Genomic DNA, 25,112 nt, shown 5'->3' with positions numbered 1-25,112 from the left:
AAAAGTCCAAGAACTTGAAAATCCCATGTATGGTTGTCAAGTTATGGCTCAGTGAAATTCAAAAATGACCCATAATCAGGAGAGCATAACTTCCACATGGTTTGTCCAAATGGAAAGTTCTTTATATGCACAAACTCCATTTGACATGTACTTTCATGGTGCATAATTGGATTTTTCCAAAAGTGGTCAATGTAAAAAGTCAAATTTCAACTGGACAGTTAAAATGGACCAAGGGCAAAATTGTCCAACTTGTGAAATAATTGGAATTTTTGAGTGGGGATTTTTGCTACACTTCATAAGTGGTATTTGAAAGTTGTTGGAATCATCATAACATGCCTAGGCCTTGTGGTTTGGAATTTGGCTTGTAAAATGAAATTGCAAAAATGGACAAAATGCCATCACATGTGGAATTTCCAAAATACTCATCCAATGAGAGTGAAACAAGTTGCAACAGCTCACACATGTCATTTTGAGAGTGTGTGAGCTGTCCATGAGGTGGCAATGAGCTGGCATGGGAAGTTCCAATTTTGCCCTTACTTGAAATTAACCATTTTCACTAACAAATGCAATTTGGTTAATTAGCATGGTTAATCATGGTTTAAGCACACATATATATTTCTAATCACACAATAATCATAACAGAATGGCACATTTTCCAAAATCAGATCAAAAACTCATCACATTCTCTCAACTTCCTTCAAGAACACAAAACCTTCAAATCCATCAATCTTCTTCAATATTGGCTCAATCTTCGAAATTCTTCTTGCATTGATCTTGTATCATCATCTTCTACATCTGTTTTTGCTTCTCATCATCAATCAAGCCTCCAAACACGACTGCTCGAAGAAGCATCATTCATGGTGAATTGTGATTTCGCGCGTTAGGAGCTGTTTCAATCAAACCTAATCACATCATTCAACTCCCTGAAGCATCTAGTTCATCTGTTTGAGGTTGAAGCACGCAAAGAACAGCTAGAACACCACTGCCATTCCAGGTATGTGATTTTTCGAGTGTCACGATTCTTCAAGTGCTTAGGTGCGTTTTGTAGAGCTTAGAACGTAGGTTATGGTGATATGATTGGTTTATGAAATAGATGACTGTAGCTCATGAAATCTGGATTTGAATTTTCGAACTAAAACCCTAACTCGATCGATCCGTGAAATAGAGGAACATTTAGGCAAAATTAAGTTGATATTTGTGATCTACGTGGTGAGACGAGTCCAACGGTTATCCATTTGCTTGTTTTGGTGGAGGTTTTGTGTTCGTCGAATTCTTGAGTTTCTGGAAAAAGTTGAGATGAAAACGATGATGAACATGTGTTAGATCTTTGTTTTGGTTTGAAAATTTAAATATGGTGTTTACCGCCCCCGCCTCCATGTAATTACCAGAATGCCACTGTGAATTTTAATTAATTAATTTAATTCATTAAAAATTGTTAAAAATCACAATGACCTTTAAAAATTCACCAAAAATCAATAAAAAATCAGAAAAATATAGGAATTTTTGTGTTGACTTCCTTGTTGACTGTAGATTTTTTTTGACCTATTTTTGGAAGTTGTGCTTGGAGAGAATTTAGGTTTGACCTAGGGTTATTTGACATGTATGCAATTTTGACACATTTTTCCATTCCTATTGTGAAATTCTCATGCTTACAAATAAATGTCTGAAAATTTTTGTGATAATTGTGGACTGGTTGATGCTTATTTACATGTAAATTTCATGAATTTTTGATACCTGATCATTGAGTTATGAATTTTGGAACTTAGGTGTGACAATTTGTGTCACACCTCATTATGCCAACTTGCTGGATTTATTTGAGTGACCTATACTTGTTGGATTAATGTGAAATTTTGCATGGATGTTCATTAACATGTTAAGATACTATGTGAATTTTTGTGGAATTTTATGTGGCATTTTCAATTTGATTTCTATTTTTCATCTCTGTTGGTTGATTGTGCAAGTTCATGTGATACATGTTGGTAGATTTGATGTGGAATGCTCATATGGTATTGAATGATCATGAAATTTGGTATGATAGTAATAGACACATGATAGGACATCCCTGTTTTGGTCTCACTCATTTCTTTACTGTTTTCATTGAGTTATGAATTTTTGAAGTGGATGCATGTGTTGATAGTGTGAATTGGAGCATGTAATTGTATCTGTTTTTGTTGATTTTCATTGACATGGTTCCCTTTGTCCAATTAAGCTAAAATTTGACATGCTAGACCTTGAACATGTGCTGTTTAGGTATAATTTATTTGGGGATTTTTGGAACTGTTTTGATATGGAATTGAATGCAATAGTTCTGTTTGGATGTTTGGTGCTCCATTTGAACTAGTTTGCCTTATTTTGTGCATGGAATGAATATAATGAATGATATGGACATGGGATTAATTGTGTTAGCTTTTGTTTGACATTAATTTGAGTTTGGTTAGAGATACCTTGCTGTTTAGGAATTTTTCTTGCCTTTGGACCCTAGGCTTGGCCTAGTGGTCTAGTTTCTAACATTTGATTGATTTTTCAGGATGAAAAGGTGCAATGTGTATGGAGAATGATCCAAGTCAATTCAATTGATGTTGTTTGATGTTTGTACACTAACATAACTTTGTTTTGTAGGTTGTGAAAGTTTGGGCTTGAGCTCATAGCTTGCCTTTGTTGTGCATTAGTTTGTCTAGTCTGACTGATTAATACTTGCTGTTTATTTTTGTATGTCAGAGTACTAACTGTGTTTGACTGTTTCCAGGTACTTTAGTTGCTCAGTTCCTTGTGAACTTTTGCTTTGCTTTGCTTAAGCGACTTGCATTGAGGTATAACTTCCTAACTTCATGTAGTCTGGAGACCCGGCTGTTACCGGGCCGGGCAAATGTCTGAAGTCCTCCTTAAGAGGCAATGATTGTGGTTGTTTATTTTTCGTGCCAAGCAGGTGAAAGTCCTCTAAAAGAGGCAATTGGTGGAAGTTAGGGATAAGCAATCTATCCCCCACTATTCAGTTGAGTCTTCTCCTTGCTCCCATTACATGGTTGTAGCATTGAGATCACAAGCCCAAGATCTTGTGCAGTGCACATTGTGTCAGAGTCTCTGAGTATAGAAGGGTTCCCCCATTCTGGACCCATGCTCATTTGTCAGAAGCTCTCCCTGGTTAGGGATAAGAGCTGTGAGGTCTGATCCTCACTTCATCCTTTCATCTGCTTCACCTTAGCCTCGTAATGGCAAGGTTAAGAGCAAACACAGCCCGTACAGACGACTTGCTGAGGCAGTCAAACCTATTGTGTGAGCCACTTGTTTGGTTATAGTGCGTGCTATGTGGATATCTGTTTGAGATGCTTGTTCTCATTGGATGTATGCTTGAATTATTCTGTATGCTTGTGTGCTTGCTTCTTTCCTGGATAGGAGTAGTTTGCTTATGCAAGTAGGATAGAAAACTGAACTTAGGGTAACGATGCATGACAACACTAGGCTCGAGTCCAGCTCCCTGGTAGTGTGTCTTCCCCTGGTTTCTGGCTAGTAATTCAGTCCCTTTCAGGGGAACTACATCGCCCTGATCCTTGTTCCAGACGAGGTATGTAGGCAGGTGGTCGTGCGAGACCACTCCGGGCAACCTTTTTCTTTTTTGCGTGTGTTTAATTGTTATCTGATTGTGTGTTTGGGTTCGGATGCCGACGTAAGTCCAATAATTGGCTGTCGGGCTCCACGTTTGCCCTTTTGAGTGTGTTTTGGTTCGGATGCCGACGTAATTCCATCCAGTGGTTGTCGGGCTCCATGTTTGCCACCTTTGCTTGTTTGTATGTTTTGTGTTGTTTGGCGTGCGTAAGCCGAACTAAGTCGGAGGGTCTTGAGAAACGTTTGGTAATGCCAACGGGCAAATTTTGGGGTATGACAGCTGCCCCTGTTCAATATTCTCGAACCGAGAGAGTAGAATGGCGTGCGCCGTTCGTGGTCTGGAGGTGAAAGATTATTGAACACTTAGAATGCCCCAAAAATTTGCACTTATTCATTTATCTTGACGGAGATGAGCTTAAAGATGCCATCCGAGAAACTTGCTGAGGAGATTTCCAGATTGTGTCGTACATTAGACGATATCTAGAGACATGGGTGTCACACCGGGTCATACATCAGACCGTATAGTGAACCATCCATTATGCTGCTGACTTCGTCGGGGAGTCAGAGTATGCTATACTGCTGGGGATAAGGGATCAGAATGGATCATACATTAGACCGTGTCTGAAGACCAGAGTGGGCTGTCCATTAGGCAGATGACTTTGCTGAAGATAAAAAATCAGAACGGATCGTGTGTTAGATTGTATCTGAGTTGCAGATCCAAATGGGTCTTATGATAGACTGTATTGAAGTTGCAGGATGAGCCGTCCATTAGGCTGAATCTGATGATAAAAGGGGGGTAGTCGTACACTAGACTACACTTCAGAAATGTACCATACATTAGGTAGCATCTGAGGAGACAAAGGTCTTAATTGGGTCGTACATTAGACCGTATCAGAGCAGAATGAGCCGTCCATTAGACTGAATCTGATGATAAAAAGGGGGTAGTCGTACACTAGACTACACTTCAGAAATGTACCGTACACTAGGTAGCATCTGAGGAGACGAAGATCAGATTGGGTCGTACATTAGACCGTATCTGAGCAGACTGAGCCGTCCATTAGGCCAAATCTGATGATAAAAAGGGGGTAGTCGTACACTAGACTACACTTCAGAAATGTACCGTACACTAGGTAGCATCTGAGGAGACGAAGGTCAAATTGGGTCGTACATTAGACCGTATCTGAGCAGACTGAGCCGTCCATTAGGCTGAATCTGATGATAAAAGGGGGTAGTCGTACACTAGACTACACTTCAGAAATGTACCGTACACTAGGTAGCATCTGAGGAGACGAAGGTCAAATTGGGTCGTACATTAGACCGTATCTGAGCAGACTGAGCCGTCCATTAGGCTGAATCTGAGAATATCTGTACATGTTGTACTTGCAATAAATGTCTGGGATGGGCTTAACGATGCCATCGTTAGGAAGATACTGAACTGTAGTCAGAATGAATGTTCCCATGAATTGCATCTGGAATATGTATCTGAATCTTGTCTGTGATTGATAAAGGCGTCTGCCTGAATGAGCCTTTTACTTGGACTATATCAGGAGGATAATTAACCTGCAAAGAAAAGTTAGCTTTATGCCATGTCATGATGCATGAGATGTTTTATGCTTTCGAAAATAAATGCGAATGTTGTATGCATGCGTATGATGTGAAATGATGTAAGGTATGAGAGGTTCTGCTTGGAGACTCTATTGGGGAAAACAAATCCCCATCTACTGATTGGAGATACTTGTAATGATGACCCTTTCGCGGCAGGGGGTTGTTGATTTGATCTGATGGCGGAGATATCCAACAGAGCCTGGCTGGGGATGAATGAGATGATCAATCTGTCTGATGATGCCGACCTCTGTTGGGGAATAGCTGGCTGCGCCGGGGAATACTGCCAATTTCTTCTGGGAAAAAAAAACAGGCTTGCTGGGGGAAGAGAATTGGTAGCGGACTCATTGGACAGCGTGGTTAGACCTTCTCCTTGGTCCTGAAGTCTCGTAGTGATTGCTATTTCCATTTTAGACATGTATTTTTGATAAACATTGATCATATTCAAATGCACATATTAATTCAAATTAAATCAATGGACGTTTACGCAAACAAAACAGAAAACGTAAAACAAAAGTATCCTTTTTTTGAAAGAAGGTTGTATTGATTTTGAAAGGAGGCCTATAAACAGGCAATTTGTGTACAAGGAGACAGAAATCCTAGTAAGAGGAAATTGTCGAAAACAAGAGAAAGCTATGCGGAAACAGTCCTATTGATTTTAAGTCTACTACTGCCATTATGTCTTCAAGCATCTCATCCCCTGCTGTCGGATAGAAGTGATTGGCTTGGTCAGTCCCTTGAACTTGGATGAAAGTTGACTGAGAACGGGACATAGTCATACGCTTTAATCCCTAACTTTTGCCTGGACCGCCTTTTCAGGTTTTCAGTCCACCGGGATACCCTTTTTTGCTCAAGCCGCCTTTTCAGGTTTTCGACTTGCCGGGTGTACATCTTTTATATATATCCCTAATTTTTGCCCGAACCCTTTTGGTTCGCCGGGATGCCCTTACTTTTGCCCAGGTACGTCGACCTAGCGGGTCTTTTTTTTTTTTTTTTATGCGTAGTATTTTTTAACTATGTCCGCGTTCACGGGATGTGGGAAGTCTTCACCATCCATTGTAGCAAATATCATGGCTCTACCAGAGAATACCTTCTTAACTACAAATGGCCCTTCGTATGTGGGAGTCCATTTGCCTCTGGGATCACCCTGGGGTAGAAGGATTCGCTTGATTACCAAGTCACCAATTTGATACACCTGTCTCTTGACTCTTTTGTTAAATGCCAGGGTCAGGCGCTTCTGATATATCTGCCCATGACAAACAGCCGCAAGTCTCTTTTCATCAATCAAATTTATCTGATCGAGTCGTGTCTGAACCCATTCATCTTCATCTAAACCCGCCTCTTTCATGATTCTTAGAGAGGGAATCTGGACTTCCATTGGTAAAACGGCTTCCATTCCGTATACTAAAGAGAAAGGAGTTGCCCCTGTCGAAGTGCGTACTGAAGTGCGATAACCGTGAAGGGCAAACGGTAACATATCATGCCAGTCTTTGTACGTTACCGTCATCTTTTGTATGATCTTCTTGATATTCTTATTAGCAGCTTCTACAGCGCCATTCATCTTTGGTCGGTACGGAGAAGAGTTGTGATGTTTAATTTTGAACTGCGTGCAGAGTTCAGTAATCATCTTGTTGTTCAAATTAGTACCATTGTCAGTGATAATTCTTTCAGGGATGCCATATCGACAAATAAGACTATTCTTGATGAACCGTGCCACCACATTCTTGGTGACAGAAGCAAATGAGGCGGCCTCGACCCATTTTGTAAAGTAGTCAATAGCGACAAGGATGAAACGATGTCCATTAGAAGCAGTAGGTTTAATCTCCCCAATCATATCAATGCCCCACATTGCAAAGGGCCAAGGAGCTGTCAACACGTTCAATGGAGCAGGAGGCACATGTACTTTGTCCGCATAGATCTGACATTTGTGACAGGTTCTGGAGTGATGATGGCAATCAGCTTCCATGGTAGACCAATAATACCCTGATCTTAGAATCTTCTTGGCCATTGTATGTCCATTAGAATGAGTCCCAAAAATACCGTCATGCATGTCTTCCATAATCCTTTCTGCTTCCTTTTTATCCACACAGCGAAGCAAAGTTGAATCATGATTGCGTTTGTATAATACCCCATTACTCAGAAAGAATTTAGCGGAGAACTTCCTCAGGAATTTTCTGTCCTTGATGGATGCCCCTTCAGGGTATTCCTGAGCTTCTAGATATCTTCTTACGTCGTGGAACCAAGGTTTCTCCTGTACCTTCTCAGTGTTAAGTCCATAACAGTATGCTGGTTCATCTAACCGTCCAATGGTAATCATGGGAGCTTCACCGTCCCATCTGACTCTGAACATAGATGACATGGTAGCTAATGCGTCCGCCAACTGGTTCTCCTCTCGTGGAATATGTTCAAATGTTATCTCTTCAAAGTATGGGATTAATGTCATCACCTGCTCTCGATAAGGGATGAGATTCGGATGTTTAGTATCCCATTCCCCTTTGATCTGACTGATTACCAAGGCCGAATCTCCGTATACACTCAAAAACTTGATTCGCCAATCTATAGCAGCTTTGAGTCCCAAAATACATGCTTCATACTCAGCCATATTATTGGTACAGTGAAAACATAGTCTAGCAGTGAGAGGTGTATGGTAACCTCCGGGAGAAATAAGTACAACCCCAACACCATGGCCCAACGCATTAGAAGATCCATCAAAAACCATAGTCCATCGGGATCCCAGCTCGGGTCCTTCATCTGGTTTAGGTTTTTCATTATCAGTAACAAACATGACATCCTCATCGGGGAACTCAAAATTCATAGATTGGTAATCATCCACCGCTTGATGAGCCAAATGATCAGCCAGCACGCTTCCTTTGATTGCTTTCTGGGTAGTGTACTGGATATCATACTCTGTTAAGATCATCTGCCATCTCGCTATTCTTCCGGAGAGGGCAGGCTTCTCGAACATGTATTTGATGGGATCCATCCTAGAAATCAACAAAGTGGTCTGATTCAACATATACTGTCTTAGTCGGCGAGCAGCCCAGGCCAAAGCACAGCAAGTTCTCTCGAGCAGTGAGTATCTTGTTTCACAGTCGGTAAACTTTTTGCTCAGGTAGTATACGGCATGCTCTTTTCGACCAGACTCGTCATGTTGCCCCAATACGCACCCCATTGAATTTTCTAACACGGTCAAATACATGATTAGAGGTCTTCCTTCAACTGGTGGTATCAGAATCGGAGGTTCCTGGAGGTACTTCTTGATTTTGTCAAAAGCTTCTTGGCATTCGTCATTCCATATCATCTCTTGATTCTTCCTCAGTAGCCTGAAGATGGGTTTGCAAGTAGCGGTCAAATGGGAGATAAATCGAGCAATGTAGTTCAAGCGTCCCAAGAAACCTCTGACTTCTTTCTCCGTACGGGGAACTGGCATTTCTTGAATAGCTCTCACTTTAGCCGGGTCAACCTCGATCCCTTTACCGCTGACAATAAAGCCCAAGAGTTTACCGGATCTCACTCCAAAAGTGCATTTGTTTGGATTCAATCTCAACTTGTACTTCTTCAACCTCTCGAACAGTTTGTATAAGTGATCGAGATGTTCTTCTTCAGTATGAGATCTAGCTATCATGTCATCCACATATACTTCTATCTCATGATGAATCATATCATGGAACAAAACCACCATAGCACGCTGGTACGTTGCCCCGGCATTCTTTAGACCAAATGGCATTACTTTATAACAGAACGTGCCCCATTGCGTCACAAACGTAGTCTTCTCCATGTCCTCAGGTGCCATCTTAATCTGGTTGTAACCCGAGAATCCATCCATGAATGAGAATACTTTGTGTTGAGCGGTGTTATCTACCAGAACATCAATGTGCGGGAGCGGAAAGTCGTCCTTGGGACTTGCTTTATTCAGGTCTCGGTAATCTACGCACATTCGCACCTTACCATCCTTCTTTGGCACAGGCACCACATTAGCAACCCATTGAGGATAAGAAGTAACGGCTAGGAAACCGGCATTGAACTGTTTCATAACCTCGGCTTTGATTTTCTCAGACATTTCAGGACGCATACGGCGAACCTTTTGCTTGACAGGACGGCAGTCTTCCTTCGTAGGCAGCCGATGCATTACTATGTCAGTATCCAATCCGGGCATGTCTTCATAAGACCAGGCGAAAACCTCTACATAGTCATGTAACATCTGAATCAGTCTTTCTTTGACACTGTTTTCCAATCCTGCTCCTATTTTGACTTCTTTCTTGTCCACCTCAGTACCCAGATTTACGACTTCGAGTGACTCTTCATGCGGCTGTATAGTCCTTTCCTCTTGCAGTAATAGTCTGGCAAGTTCTCCAGGGACTTCACAATCTTCCTCACTTCTATCTTCGGCTTGGTAGATCGGATTTTCAAAGTCATAATGAACAGTAGCGGAATTATTGTCAATAGGACCCAGAGTGGATACGGATCTGCGATTTATGACGTGAGTGTGTGTAAGAATGCATAGCTTGTTTGAAAGACGACAGGAAAAATAAAGAGCGCAATATTTGAATGCGAGAAAGTCCGTTGATTTATTGAATATGAATATGCTTATGAAATGACAAAACCCTTAACAAATTAGCTATTGTGCCCCGGGTATAGACACAATGCTTTAAGAAGTTCAATTGAAAAAATAAAGATTTGCAAAACTAAATGGACAAATAGCAATTACTCCTGACTAAAGGAGATCGGGATAGTGTCTTTAGCCTTCCAATTATTGAGTCCGTCGCCAATTGTTGGGTAGATCCAGCTATCCAGGTCGCAATCATCGTCAGCGTCTTCTACAGTATTGATTTGATCTTTGACCATCTTTTCAGAGTTGAATCCCAGGCCAGCTTTGTCAGACTTGTACGGTACGTTGATCAGTTGACCCCAGCCAGTACAGCCACCATCTTCGACCACAACTTGAGCATCCTTCAGAGAAATCATAGCAGGAGGAGCACGAATAACCTTGGGTACACAGGTAGTTGGCTTAAGGACAGGATCGGGCGGAGAAACCACTTCAAATGACTGAGTTGGAGTCTCGAAGAATTCACCATCCATCTCAACATATCTGAAGGTATGCACACTACTGACAATGTATTCTTCTTCCCCACACACAGTGACAATCTTTCCCTCTACTGGATATCTCAGCTTTTGATGGAGAGACGAAGCTACAGCACCTGCCTCATGAATCCAGGGGCGTCCCAGCAAGCAGGAATAGGCGGGGCGAATGTTCATTACATGAAAGGTAGTGTTGAAGACTTGAGGTCCTATCTTGATAGGGAGGATAACTTCACCGTGGACAACACTCTTTGCACCATCGTAAGCACGCACCACAATGTCACTAGGCTTCAATTCAATGCCTTTACAGTCAAGTTTATCGAGCACGACTTTCGGTAGCACATTCAAGGAAGAGCCATTATCAATCAACACATGAGCCAAAGTGATCCCCTTACACTCAATAGAAATATGCAGGGCCTTGTTGTGGTCTTTTCCTGCTGATGTCAGGTCAGCATTGGAAAAACCTAGGCCGTCGTCAACAGTCAGGTTAGCAACATAGTTTTCGAACTGATCGACGGAGGTCTCTTGAGGTACATGGGCAGTCTTCAGGAATTTTATCAAGGCATTGGCATGAGATTCAGAAGACAACAACAAAGACAACATCGAGATTTTGGAAGGGGTATGCCCCAACTGTTCTACCACATCGAAATCACTCTTGCGGATGATTTTCAGCATTTCTTCCATTTCTCGTTTGGCAACATCTTCAGTAGTAGCTTCGATCGGTGTCTCTGACTGAGAAGGGTTGACTGGTTCTTTTCCTCGGTTTTCGGGAACCGGAGGTGAGATCTCTGGAGAGAAGATCCTTCCGCTTCGAGTAACTTTACTAGTCCCAGCAATGTCATTAGGATTAGCAGAATGGCCAACTTGCTTTACACCATGGATGTAAACATCACCTCCATAATTCCACGGAATAGCTTTGCTTGAGGAATACGGGATCGGGCCAGGTGCAGTAATGATCAGGGGAGCTACTCTGGGTTCAGCAATAATCTTTACAGGTATTCTGGGAGCTGTAATCTTCACTGGACCTTTGGACCTTGCGATCACAGATACTTCTTCAATAGGGTTTTCTGCCTTAGGAACCCTTTCAAAGAGGATTGTACGATCGTCCATCAGTCGTTGGATACCATTCTTCAACTTCAGACAGTCCTCGGGCCGGAGTATGCAGAGATTGCAATCTTCAGTACAACCTGGAAATAAACCAGCTTGCAATAAATTCCTCTTTATGATCGGGAGAGGAGATGTTAAGTCCGCTACAGTAATGATGAGAGAACCGTCATCGAGAGCATTAACAGCTTTGTCATGATTAGGCATAGGAGCAGTGATGACATTAGGAGTCTCCGGAGGCTCGAACTCAATTTCTCCAGCTTCGATCATATCCTGAATCTTATTCTTCAATGGCCAGCAATCGTTTGTATCGTGCCCGGGGCTATCAGAGTGATACGCACACCTGGCATTGGGATTATAACGAGAAGAGGAAGTGTTGGGATTTGTAGGAGGATCCCTGAGGGTGATCAAATTTGCCTTTAGCATTCCCTGCAGGGCCTGTGCCAAGGTCATATTGATCCTAGTGAACTGCCTTCTTGGTCTGTCTTGTCTTTGTTGGAAGTTCTGAGATGGCGGTGTTGCGATCGTCACTGCTCCAATGGAGTGGTCACCATTTTTCTTATTATGATTTTTCTGACCATACACAGCATTCGATTCATTCTTCCCATGGTAGGACTTTTTGCTGCTTGTAGAAGTAGCTGCCTGTAACTTCCCACTCCGAATGCCGCTCTCCACCCGTTCGCCTGTCAGTATAAGTTCAGTGAAACCTGATGAAGAACTTCCCAGTAGGTGGCTGTAGAATGGGCCAGTCAGGGTACCCATGAACAGGTCTACTAATTCTCGGTCAGTCATAGGGGGTTTGACTCTGCCAGCCAAATCTCTCCATTTCTGAGCATACTCTTTGAAGCTTTCTTTAGATTCCATAACCATATTCTGCAACTGTAGCCGAGTAGGCGCTAATTCAGAATTGTACTGGTACTGCTTATAGAAAGCCGTTGCTAAATCAGTCCAGGTGCGGATGTCAGAGCTCTCGAGCTGATAATACCATTCCAACTGAGTGCCGGACAGACTTTCTTGGAAGAAGTGGATCCACAGTTTCTTATCAGTGGTATGCGGCTGAATCTTTCTCACATAGGCCCTTAGATGCATCTGAGGACAAGACGCACCATCATACTTAGTGAAAGTGGGGATTTTGAATTTGCGGGGAATGGTCACATCGGAGACCAGGCCCAAACTTTCGAAATCCAGACCAGGTGTCTTCTGACCCTCCATGGCTAGCATGCGTTCTTCCAGCAGTTTGTACTTATCATCTCTTGGTGAGTACTGTTCATCTTCATACTCTTCATCATCATCCTCAGGGTTAGGGAGATCAACATTCTCCTCCTCTGAATCATCTTCCGCCCCCTCTTCTGGACCATTCGGGATTCCAAATTTGATTCCTGTAGCCTGTCCTTTACGCCTTCTGCCCGGGTTAATGAAGCTCACAGCTTTCTTGTCCTTCTTCTTTTCGGCCAACAGAGCCTTCAGTTCCTCCTGTCCCTTGGCTAAACTCAGCATCATCTCCTTGAATTGAGCATTCTGAGTCTGGAGATCTTTGACAGTCTGTTCGAGATCCATTTTTCTGTTTAAGAGGCAGACCGTGAGAAGATGGTCCTTTTAGAATACCTGCTATGCAATGTTATGTTATGCAATGCAATGCATGAAATGTTTTCAAGGACTTTTGGAATTTAACTTTGCATAAATCACCAACAAGAGAGAAATGTTTAAAGCTACTTTTTTAATCAATGTTCATTACACAAGGAATAATAGTAAGATACAATGAAAACTCAAGTCTCCCAGGGGCGACTTCTTTTTGGGCGAAGATATGCATTGAGTCTTCGTTCCTCATTAAGCTGACTGGTGAGCTCTAATACTTTCTTCCTTTCTGCATTGAACTGAGCTTCGAAAGTATCTCTCTCCTCTCTCAACTGGGTCCAGGATCTTTTCAATTCCTCAGCATCAGTAGGCATATCTGGGTAAGAAATGATCTGGGAAGTACCTCCTTCGACCTCTGATTCAACAATCACTGGTCCGACTGCAAGATATGGCATGACAAGTTCACGAGCTCTGGCGCGGACCCACCTGAGATAAGGCTCCATAGGAATAGAATTTTTCTTGCCTAAATTGCTTCTTTTCACCATGCCCCAAGCTCGTACAAACTTTTGACGGAGATTTTGAGGGTCATTGTCATAGTCGAACACTGTACCTTGAATAATCATTTCATGTGGACCATCTCTTCGGGCATACCCAAACTGACGTAGGGCTAAGGCAGGATTATAAGTAATACCTCCTCTTATCCCCAGGAGGGGTACATTAGGGAACTCTCCACAACGGTCGATGATGATAACATTTTCTCTGAGGTTAGAACACCACCGAATGTCTGAATGGGAGAGTGTCATTATCCTTTGAGACCATTTTAGATTTTGATCATTCTTCAAGACTGATTGAGGGAGGTGCGAAATAAACCACCTAGACAACAAAGGTACGCAGCACATGAGAGTACCTTGCTTCTTCATAGTACGAGTGTGAAGGGAATGCAAGACATCTCCAAGCAAGGTAGGCACAGGGTTATGAGTGAGGAATATCTTAATAGCATTCATGTCTATGAATTGGTCTGGATTAGGGAATAACACCAAACCATAGATTAGCAATGCTAGAACATCTTCAAAAGCACGGACCTTCATAACTTTTAGGAATTCCCGGGCCTTACCTACCAAAAATTTGGCGAGTAAACCCTTAACTCCACTTCTCGTTACCCAATTAGTCTCAATGTCAGACTTTGTCATGTGTAAAGCTGCGGCAACTTCTTCAGACTTTGGCATCCTTTCTAAACCGCTGAAGGGTATTTGATCCAGGATAGGTATCCCAAGCAGCTGGGAGAATTCTTCTAACGTGGGTACCAACTGATAATCTGGGAAAGTGAAGCAATGATGCTTAGGATCGAAGAACTGGAATAGGACTCTCATCACATCTTCTTTGAAACCAGTGGTAACTAAGTTGAGAAGATGACCATGTTTCTTGTTGAAATGGGCATGATCGGGGAGGTCTGATACCAAATCCTTGAGTTGAGGAGAGATCGTTACAAGATTGATCCGGATAGTCTTCCTGGAAGCCATAACCTGTTCAAAGAGCAAAGCTAAATTCCTAAGTCCTTGAAATGGTTAGTATGATGATGCTATGATGTTATGATGTTATGATGTTATGATGTTATGATGTTATGATGTTATGATGTTATGCAAGCACAAGCATGTCACACAACAATTATCCCTAGGTTTTAAGGCTTGCCTGAGGTCCATAGGTAAGTACCCTCCCCACTGAAGTTTGGGTTGGTTCAACCTGTCCTAGAATAGTAACCGGGTTCTAGAAGGATCTCAGATCATCGACCTTTCTTTAGGTCCACTTCAGTGCAACACCAAGTGGTTGACCGAAGCTTTCCTAAAGTCCAATCTCAAAGAGTGTAGTATCGAGTATCAACCAACCTCAGTCGGAACCGAAGTCAGTTATCTCACTACTTTCTAATGGCTAGGATGAGTCAATTAGGGTTCTAAAGGTCTGGTTAATGCTTTGATGACACCACGCGGAAGCCAAATTTTTTCTCAAATAACATGAGGACCATCAGGACAACCAAAGTGTCACATTAACCGTAGCCATCATTTTAACCATTCCAGTATACGCCGGATAGTCGCGATGATCTATTGCTACTTACCTAAGGTACACTAGATCCGGGTGTAGGATCTTTCACTCAGACAATCCCTTAAACGAAAGAACAAATTAAAACATAAATGATTTTTTTTTTTAAGATGGACCTCTCTTCTCTCCCCAGCAGAGTCGCCAGTTCTGTCATACGGTGAACTGACTTTATTTGGATTTGTAATCGCACTGTCGCGGTTAGCAAGAGTCGCCACCGACTTTTCTTTTATCCCTTAAGGAAAGGTGGAAAAGAACAGGAAAGACCTTAATTTTGAATTCTTAGGTTCGGGAGGTACTTTATACAAAGGGAAGGTGTTAGGCACCCTTTGTATCCACGGTTATCCATGGGCTCTTAATGGCTCAATCATTTATGTTTTCTAGTCTAAAAAGGGTGGTTGAGAAATGTATAAAAAACGTTTTGAAAATGAGAATTTAACTTTGTAATGATTCTTGCATGAATATATACAAAGTGGTTATCTCGTTTGGTTTTTTGAAAGTAGTTTAGAAAAATAGTTTTCTTTGGAAGTAGTTTGAAAGTGGTGATTTTCCAAAAGATGTTTGAAAGGTGTGGGGTGTGAAAAATATTTTTTAGGTTATGAATGAGCAATTAAGGTTATACCTGTCCGAGGTCTTTCTGGGCATTTCCCATCCTTATGAGGGTAAAACTGTCCTTACTATTGAGAAGTAAGTAGTTTTATCCTTGGGATGTAAAAGGGTCATCGTAGGGTCATCGATAGGTCATTGAAGGCAACAGTTGTGAGGATACCTTAGCACTCGAAGGGACTATCATCATTTAACCGTAGGCTACACCGAAGGGTCATCGAGGGACAAAATCGTATTTTAGAAGGCAACATCCGAGGGACTATGATGATTTTACCGAAGGGTCTTTGCTAAGGATATCCCCATATTCGCGGGACATGACCGTAATATTGTAATCGTGGAGTCATAAAGAGAGGTCCGATATCATTTGTTTAAAGTCCATGTTTTAAGTTCATTAGGTAATTATGGTGAATTTCCACATTAAAACCAATTAAAACCAACACATTACAATCAATCAATACATTAAAAATAGACATATTAAAATCAATAATCAATATGAATCTTCACATTAAGGTGAAGTAATTTGGAATCCATCTCCACGACAGTCTCTCACACGTAAGGGTACCTAGCCGGCCATTTCATGGAAGCTTTTACATCATTCAACGCACGAGTTAGAGCATAAGGGTGAAATATGATTTGATTAATACCATAAAATGCCATAAAATGCACATAACAGTTAGAGTTCAGGCCAAATAATGCAACAATAATGAAATACACATAACATGGAACAGCAAAGGGACAAAGCAGCCACTGTCCCGTTCGCCTCTGCCTCGCCTAGCGAAGTCTCAGCGAAGACTCGCTGCAGGCTCGCCTAGCGATGAGCTGGCGAGCGACCACGGGTTTGGAATTTCAGAACAGTATGACTCCAACATGTTACGTATTTTATCACATTCAATTACAGAAATAACATGATCCAATATTCATAATGTTCAGGCACAGTTGAGCTTGCATGCAAAGTATGATCTCATATCCAAAAATTCAATATGTCATGAGGTGTTATGCATTTAGAACTTATGGAATGAAGACATAAAACGGTAATGATACACAAACCTGTTTGCAATCTAGTGATGATGCTGAATTGATGGATTCTTATTGGTGTCAGGTTGAGTTGGGCAGCGGTAACTCCGGTGCGGCTACGTGGCCGTCAAAATTCCCGTGCTAGGGTTTCCGTCCGCCTTTCTCTGCTTTCTCCGTGTTGTTTCTCTGTTTTCGTCCGTCTGTGTGTGTCCTTTTTTTCGTGGCAGTGGAGCATGTATTTATAGTAGAGGTAGTGGTGACCTAATGGGCTTAAAATGAGGTCCAAAATTTCAGATTTCTGCCAGCTTCGCTAGGCGAGGGAATTGCTCGCCTAGCGAGCAAGCTAGGTCTGGGCCTTGTTCTGGATCTGACGCTTCGCTGGGCGAGTTGCATGATGAAATGCTCGCTAGGCGAAGAAGCTGCTCGCCTAGCGAGCTAGCTGTTTTGGGCCACTTTTGGGTTGGGCCTGTTGTAAGCTGGGCTTTTATTCACTTGATGTCGGTGCCTTGCAGAATAAGTCGGAGGGTCTTGAGAAACGTTTGGTAATGCCAACGGGCAAATTTTGGGGTATGACAGCCACCTTTGCTTGTTTGTATGTTTTGTGTTGTTTGGCGTGCGTAAGCCGAACTACAGAGGCTCTGATTCTTGTTCCAGACAAGATATGTAGGCATAAGGTGCGATACCTTATCGAGCTCCCTTCTCTTAACCCCACCTGCGTTCCCTGTGTGTGTGTGATGTTTTAGCAACCTATTCTTTATTCTAGGACGTGGATCCCGTCGAGTACGACGGACGTGAGGGGTGCTAATACCTTCCCCTTGCGTAACCGACTCCCTTACCCTTTCTCTTTGGTCGCAAGACCATTTCCTTTCCAGGTTTCTCTGAGCGTTTCCTTTCCCTATCTTGGGATAAATAACGCGCAGTGGCGGCTCTGTGTGTGTTTTGTTTTTAGCTCGCCGGTTGATTTTTCGCAGGATGCGACAGCTGGCGACTCTGCTGGGGATGACAAGCCCTGAGCCGACTGCTCCCTATTCAACCCTTAAGAGGCAATGATTGTGGTTGTTTATTTTTCGTGCCAAGCAGGTGAAAGTCCTCTAAAAGAGGCAATTGGTGGAAGTTAGGGATAAGCAATCTATCCCCCACTATTCAGTTGAGTCTTCTCCTTGCTCCCATTACATGGTTGTAGCATTGAGATCACAAGCCCAAGATCTGTGCTGTCGCACAATCGAGTCGGAGTCATTGAGCGTAGAAGGGTCCCTCCATTCTGGACCCACGCTCCCTTGTCTGAAGCTCTCCCTGGTCAGGGATAAGAGCTGTGAGGTCTGATCCTCACTTCACCTTTCATCTGCTTCACCTTAGCCTCGTAATGGCAAGGTTAAGAGCAAACACAGCCCGTACAGACGACTTGCTGAGGCAGTCAAACCTATTGTGTGAGCCACTTGTTTGGTTATAGTGCGTGCTATGTGGATATCTGTTTGAGATGCTTGTTCTCATTGGATGTATGCTGGAATTATTCTGTATGCTTGTGTGCTTGCTTCTTTCCTGGATAGGAGTAGTTTGCTTATGCAAGTAGGATAGAAAACTGAACTTAGGGTAACGATGCATGACAACACTAGGCTCGAGTCCAGCTCCCTGGTAGTGTGTCTTCCCCTGGTTTCTGGCTAGTAATTCAGTCCCTTTCAGGGGAACTACATCGCCCTGATCCTTGTTCCAGACAAGGTATGTAGGCAGGTGGTCGTGCGAGACCACTCCGGGCAACCTTTTTCTTTTTTGCGTGTGTTTAATTGTTATCTGATTGTGTGTTTTGGTTCGGATGCCGACGTAAGTCCAATAATTGGCTGTCGGGCTCCACGTTTGCCCTTTTGAGTGTGTTTTGGTTCGGATGCCGACGTAATTCCATCTAGTGGTTGTCGGGCTCCATGTTTGCCACCTTTGCTTGTTTGTATGTTTTGTGTTGTTTGGCGTGCGTAAGCCGAACTACAGAGGCTCTGATTCTTGTTCCAGACAAGATATGTAGGCATAAGGTGCGATACCTTATCGAGCTCCCTTCTCTTAACCCCACCTGCGTTCCCTGTGTGTGTGTGTGATGTTTTAGCAACCCATTCTTTATTCTAGGACGTGGATCCCGTCGAGTACGACGGACGTGAGGGGTGCTAATACCTTCCCCTTGCGTAACCGACTCCCTTACCCTTTCTCTTTGGTCGCAAGACCATTTCCTTTCCAGGTTTCTCTGAGCGTTTCCTTTCCCTATCTTGGGATAAATAACGCGCAGTGGCGGCTCTGTGTGTGTTTTGTTTTTAGCTCGCCGGTTGATTTTTCGCAGGATGCGACACATGGTATTACTTCCCATCTAAATTAGATAAAAACTCAAATGACCACACCTTACCACCTTAAACTCTCACTAACCAACCTATTGCAGAACTACCTCATGACCTCACCTTACCACCTCAAACTCTCACTCCCAACATTACGTCACCCAAAGCAAATTTCCATGCACAACTACACCATCCATTCTTTCCATCATTAATGACTTGCCTCTTACATCAGAAAACGATGTCCCTAACCAAACATTTAGTACACCAGAAACTAATGCTCATGAACCTCCACATATAACATCTTCAAGGATGAGACATCATCCCTCTTCCTTTCAAGATTATATATGCAATTCTCTTACTACAACAGATCAAGCTTCCAAATGTATTCTTCATCCTCTTTCTAGTTCCCTTTCACATGAATCTCTTTCATCTACACATTCTCATTATGCATTGTCCTTAGTGTAGGAGAATTGCGATCCAAAACGCAGCGGAAAGTAAAATTTTCTCCTTTAGAGATCCTTACGAATGGTCATGATCAGTGATAGAATATTTACCTCTTGTGACGATTGAAACCTTTGGTGCAGATCTCTTGTGACGATCAAAACCTTTGATGCAGATCCACGGAGCGATCACGAACGTTGAACGATGACAACGTCTCTACTCAGTCCACACGAACAGATTCCTTCAATCTCAGTGCTAGCTGGTACGAATGAAGGCTTTGAGAGAGAGAGAGAGAGAGAGAGAGAGAGAGAGAGAGAGAGAGAGAGAGAGAGAGAGAGAGAGAGAGAGAGAGAAAACGAAAATAATGCAACCGCAATGAATGCTTATGCACAAGGGTTCTATTTACAGAACCACTTGTGTGGGCTTCAAGCTAAAAAACCCACTTAAGTGTATTTTGGCCCATATCTTATAATATGCCCAAAATCACTTAAGCCCATGGTACCTTACCATATTTCGTATTCTACTTAAGTAAACCGTACCTTACGATATTCTAAAACTCACTTAAGTGCACCATACCTTACGGTGTTCCTTAGTTACTCTATCTCTCATCAATCTGTCCTTTGTGTGTGACCCTGTAGGTTTTCGCGGCATTGGCAATTATATTAAATCATGTATTTAACATAATAAACAGTGAGCAGTATCTAGCAACACATCACTGCTACCCAAGACACGAAAATGTCATGTGATCTGACAAATCCTTCTGTGATAATACTTATGTGCATAATTACCCTTTTGCCCTTATGTCTATATTGAACACAAGGCATAGACCGTGTCATTCTTGTCCAGTTCAATATTAGGCCCATAGACATTTATCCTGTTACGCAAGATGGGAAAATTCCATCTAGGTCACTCATGTCCCTCAACATGCTTCGTGGAGTACCCATCAACTATCTTTATGGTTATCCAGTTACAGACAATGTTTGATCAGCAATAAAGCACTCGACTCTACATCTAGGGTCCATAGTGATTTCAGGTCGAAGAGTGGTATACACCATTATCACCATGAGAATAACTTATGACACTTTGCATAACATTCTATATAGTATTCTCATAGCGGGTCAATCTAGTATAAATATTACTCTTAATATTCATACCTATGTTTAAGACTTGATAACTCCTTATCCATGATCCAAGAGATGTGATCATCAGTCTATATACATAATAGTCTTAATGCTTTAATGTTATCCCACTTCACAATAAATCTCGGCTACGGATACTTTAAGAATAATGTCCTTATGTTTAATGTGATCTCATGATCAAGTCACACTTGATACATTAAACGGACTAGCTATTCTAGGGACTTTATTAAACAAACGTAATAAAGAAAAAGCCTTTTATTATTAATAAATAATTCGATACAAGTACCAAAAGTATTGGCCTCTAGGGCTTACGCCAACACTTAGTTTCTAACATTGAACCTAAAATATATACCGAGGCATCCAAACATGAGTGCTGGAAACAAGCCATGCAGCTTGGACTTTCAGCTCTTTAGAAGACTGGCACTTAAAGGATTGTTGATCTCCCACCAGGTGCCAAACCAATAGGTTGCAGGTGGGTTTACAAGATTAAATATCTTGTTGATAGTTCTATTAATAGATTTAAGGCACGATGGTAGCAAAAGGATATAATCAGATAGAGGGTCTTGATTATTTTGATACTTACTCACCAGTTGCTAAAATCACTATTGTGAGAACCATCATTGCTTTAGCTTCATGAAAACAATGGCATATACATCAGTTCAATGTAAACAATGCATTTCTGCATGGAGAAATTGAAGAAAATGTGTACATGATCATTCCCCTTGGAGTTTCCACAAGTAAGCCTAATAAAGTTTGTAAGCTCTTTAAATCCTTATATGGGATTAAGCAAGCAATTAGAAGATGGTATGAAAGGCTTACAACCTTTCTTATAGAGCATCATTATACACAAACTGCTTCAGATCATTCTCTCTTTGTGAAAACCAACAACTCCTCCATCACAATATTATTGGTCAATGTTGATGATGTGATACTTACAGGTAATGATCTCAATGAGTTTCATCTGATAAAAATAGCCTTGAACAACACATTTAAGATCAAATATTTGGGAAAGTTAAAGTATTTTCTTGGCATCGAAGTTGCTCATTCCAAAGAAGGCATTCTGCTCTACCAAAGAAAATATTGTCTTGACTTGTTAGAAGATTCAGGTTTCCTTGACTCCAAACCTGTTTCAACTACATCTGACCCTACACTAAAGCTACACCAAGACTCGAGCACTCCCTATCACAATGTTCCCTCTTATAGAAGACTCATAGGGAGATTATTGTACCTCAATGTTACCAGGTCACACATCACATTCTGCACACAACAATTGAGTCAGTTTATGCCTTCTCCAAAAGTCACTCACTTCAAAGCAACTTGTAGAATTCTTAAATACCTTAAATCATGCCCAACTCAAGGCATTCTTCTTCCAAGAGATTTTTAGTATTATAGCTACATGGTTACTCTGATGTTGATTGGGCTGATTATCTTGACACACGCAAGTCCATATTTGGTCAATGTTTCTTTCTTGGTCACTCTCACATATCATGAAGAACAAAGAAGCAACTGACTATATCTCGTTCTTCATCTGAAGCTGAGTATCAAGCTCTTGCAGCAGCCACATGTGAACTCCAATGACTATTATATCTAATGAAAGACTTGCATATTACATGTACCAAAACACCAATCATTTATTATGACAACCAAAACGCGATTCACATTGCTTCAAATCCTGTATTTTACGAACGCACGAAGCACTTGGAAATCGACTACCACATTGTTAGAGAAAAGCAGAGCAAATGAATTTTAAAGCTTCTTCATGTCAAGTCCAAGGATCAACTTACAAATTTGTTCACCAAGTCTCTTCATCCTCAACCATTTCATGCTTTATTGGCCAAGTTGAAGTTGATAAACATCTATCAACCTTCAACTTATGGGGGATGTTGAACTATGCAAACACAACTAATGAGGACAAGCCACGTACACATGCACAATCAAGTTGAGAACAAATAGGAAGTAAATTCTTAAATAATATTTTTAAAATATAAAAAAAAATTAAATCATTTAATTTAATTGTTAAATTGATCAAAAAAATTATTTAATTTTCAACTATTTATAAATGATGATCACTATAAAAAAAATATCATCAAAATAACCACTATAAAAAGATTAACTTAGAGTATTTTAAATAAAAGTATCATAACGTTCACTCATAATCAACATATTGATTTCTCTTACTTTCCCGAATTAATCTATTATATTTGATTTGGTATCATTTTTGGTTTTGTTTCTTAACTATAAAGTTAATTTTGATCTTTTAATTGAAAATAGTCTATATTAATCACTTAATTCTTAATAACCTATAATACTAATCTTTTTTGTTTATTAACAACAAAATAAACTAAAAAATTAATCATTAAATTTGTTGTTAATTAAAAAAAACTGACATATAATACGATTTTGAAGAACTAATGGATTAATATGAATATTTTTAATATTAATAAACTAAAATGAACTCAAAACTTAAATTCAAAAAAAATTAAATCATTATATTCTGTTTAATCTAACTTATGTAAAGTGGATTTTGATTTTACGAAGTTACAAGTATTATGTATTTGTACATCGAGATTATGATGCAGAAGAAAAGAAAAAAAAAGAACAACATTAAAATAGTAATAATTAATTAATAGTAATAATAATAATAATAATAATAATAAATAAATAAATAAATAAATTTAGGATATCAATTTGTCAGTTTTAGATAATAAATTTGTAATAGGTCATACATTTTTAAATTTATTTTAACATTGAAGAATTTAAATCGAATTCAATTCAATAGACTTGAATCATAAGATAAGTAAGAAGGAAAGATTAGAATATCCTAACAAATTTGATATGTAGCCAAATCTAATATTTAATAAGATTTAATAAATCCATAAAATAAGGAAAAAAAATGAATGAAAACTAACTAAGCAATTAAGATTTAAGATTTGTGAGAAAAAAGATTTGATTCATAAAAACAAACTTTAACAAACCAAGCCTTTGAATATTTTAGTATAAATAAATATAGAATTAACGAGTCTTACACTTAAAATACAAGAGTTAATTAACCTTTCTTTTCAAGATCAAAGCATAGTCTCGTTCTTGTTCACTTCAATCACACAATGGCTCTCTGCAAGATTCATGTTTCATCATCCCCATCTTCTTCTGTTGCTACTCTTTCTTGCGGAACAAATGTAGGTGATTATCTAACACTTGGTTCTCGTTCTTGTGGAACACACAAACGGAAAGACCGACATCAAGAAAGTAACAACATTTCATCATTATTGGATTTGTCTTCATATCCCAATGAAACTAATGTCTGTCTCCACCTATCTCTATCTTTTTGTAATTGCATTCAAATTGCTAAGAAACAGAAACTTGTTCAGCAAGAAACCAATGCTGATGCTGATGTTACTGTTACTGTTGGAACAAGTTCTGATTCTTCAACTACCGATGATGATCCATGGAAGATCAAGAAGGTGCTCACATTAAGTGATCTTGGCAATAATAGCAGACTTTTGTTGAAGAAAGAATTGGCTAGGAAATGGGTCGTTCCTTTTTTGGATAAGGTCGAAGCTGAAAAAGATGGCGTTAAAGTTCCGGTGTTTGATGTTGACACTCAAACCCTACGTTCTCTTGTTTTCAAGATATGGCCTTCGAATGGAAGTCATGTTTTCATCGATACATGGATCACGAATTTTGTAGTTAAAAGGAATTTAAAGACTGGAGATGAAATTGGTCTTAAATGGGATCAAGCCGGAAAGAAATTTGATTTTTCTGTTCTTCGTAGATGTTGGATATAGATTATTTCAAAAACATTAGAGATTTGTATCTTGATTATTAATTAGAGACTCATTCATTATTCTTTATGATTTGATAGGTGTTGACAACAATATTTACTAGAGATTTTTGAAGTTTGGATTCAGTTTCAGTATATTTTGTTGTGTTTATTGCATTTATTTTCTGTTATTCTCATGTATCTGGTTTTCATTTGTGTTCCAATTGGTGAGCCAACTACAAATTTAATTTATACAATAGTTATTTATATTATCATTTTATTCTTATAGTTTTTCACTCATAGTTTATATATATTTTCTTTTACGTGAGCTTGACCTAAGATGATGGAGTCAAAGGCAACAATGACACTTAATGCACTAAATCTTATGGTTATAGCAAACCATGCTCTACATTAATAATCAAACTAAACCGATAGATTTGAGAAATATTAGGTTATTAGATTGACTAAGTCTGTGTTTGTCCGACTCTCTTTCGGTTTGAAGATCACCAACTATCTGTAAAATCATCTAATGCATTTTGGCCTACATTTTATTTAGTTTTAAGTGTGATGTTTTATTATTTGAATCTTTTTAAAAATATAACAAAAAGAACAAATACATTAAAAATAATTTTGTAAGAAAAGTTGTGACTACGATGCTTATTTTCACTCGTGTCACGCTATTAGAGTTGGTAAAATAGGCCAGTAAAAATGATCTAGCCCGTAAAGAGTGATAAAACCTAGGACATAAGTCTTACAATTAAAACCTTAAAATTTTCAAATAATTTT

General features: G+C 40.3%; 1 protein-coding gene across 1 annotated transcript; it reads left to right on the top strand.

Annotated features, from left to right (window-relative positions):
• The first annotated feature begins 23,627 nt into the window (after positions 1 to 23,627).
• Positions 23,628 to 24,351, top strand: LOC127093953 (uncharacterized). Its single transcript, XM_051032839.1, has one exon. The coding sequence runs from the start codon at positions 23,671 to 23,673 to the stop codon at positions 24,349 to 24,351; it is 681 nt and encodes a 226-aa protein (XP_050888796.1). The 5' UTR covers positions 23,628 to 23,670.
• Positions 24,352 to 25,112: the final 761 nt, after the last annotated feature.

Source organism: Lathyrus oleraceus, chromosome 6 (assembly GCF_024323335.1).
Source record: "Lathyrus oleraceus cultivar Zhongwan6 chromosome 6, CAAS_Psat_ZW6_1.0, whole genome shotgun sequence".
Taxonomy (NCBI): Eukaryota; Viridiplantae; Streptophyta; class Magnoliopsida; order Fabales; family Fabaceae; genus Lathyrus; species Lathyrus oleraceus.
This window is presented reverse-complemented; position numbering and strand designations above follow the sequence as displayed.

Bases quoted from the DNA above. Each gene is read 5' to 3' on its own strand.
- LOC127093953 (XM_051032839.1), top strand. From the start codon at position 23,671: ATGGCTCTCTGCAAGATTCATGTTTCATCATCCCCATCTTCTTCTGTT.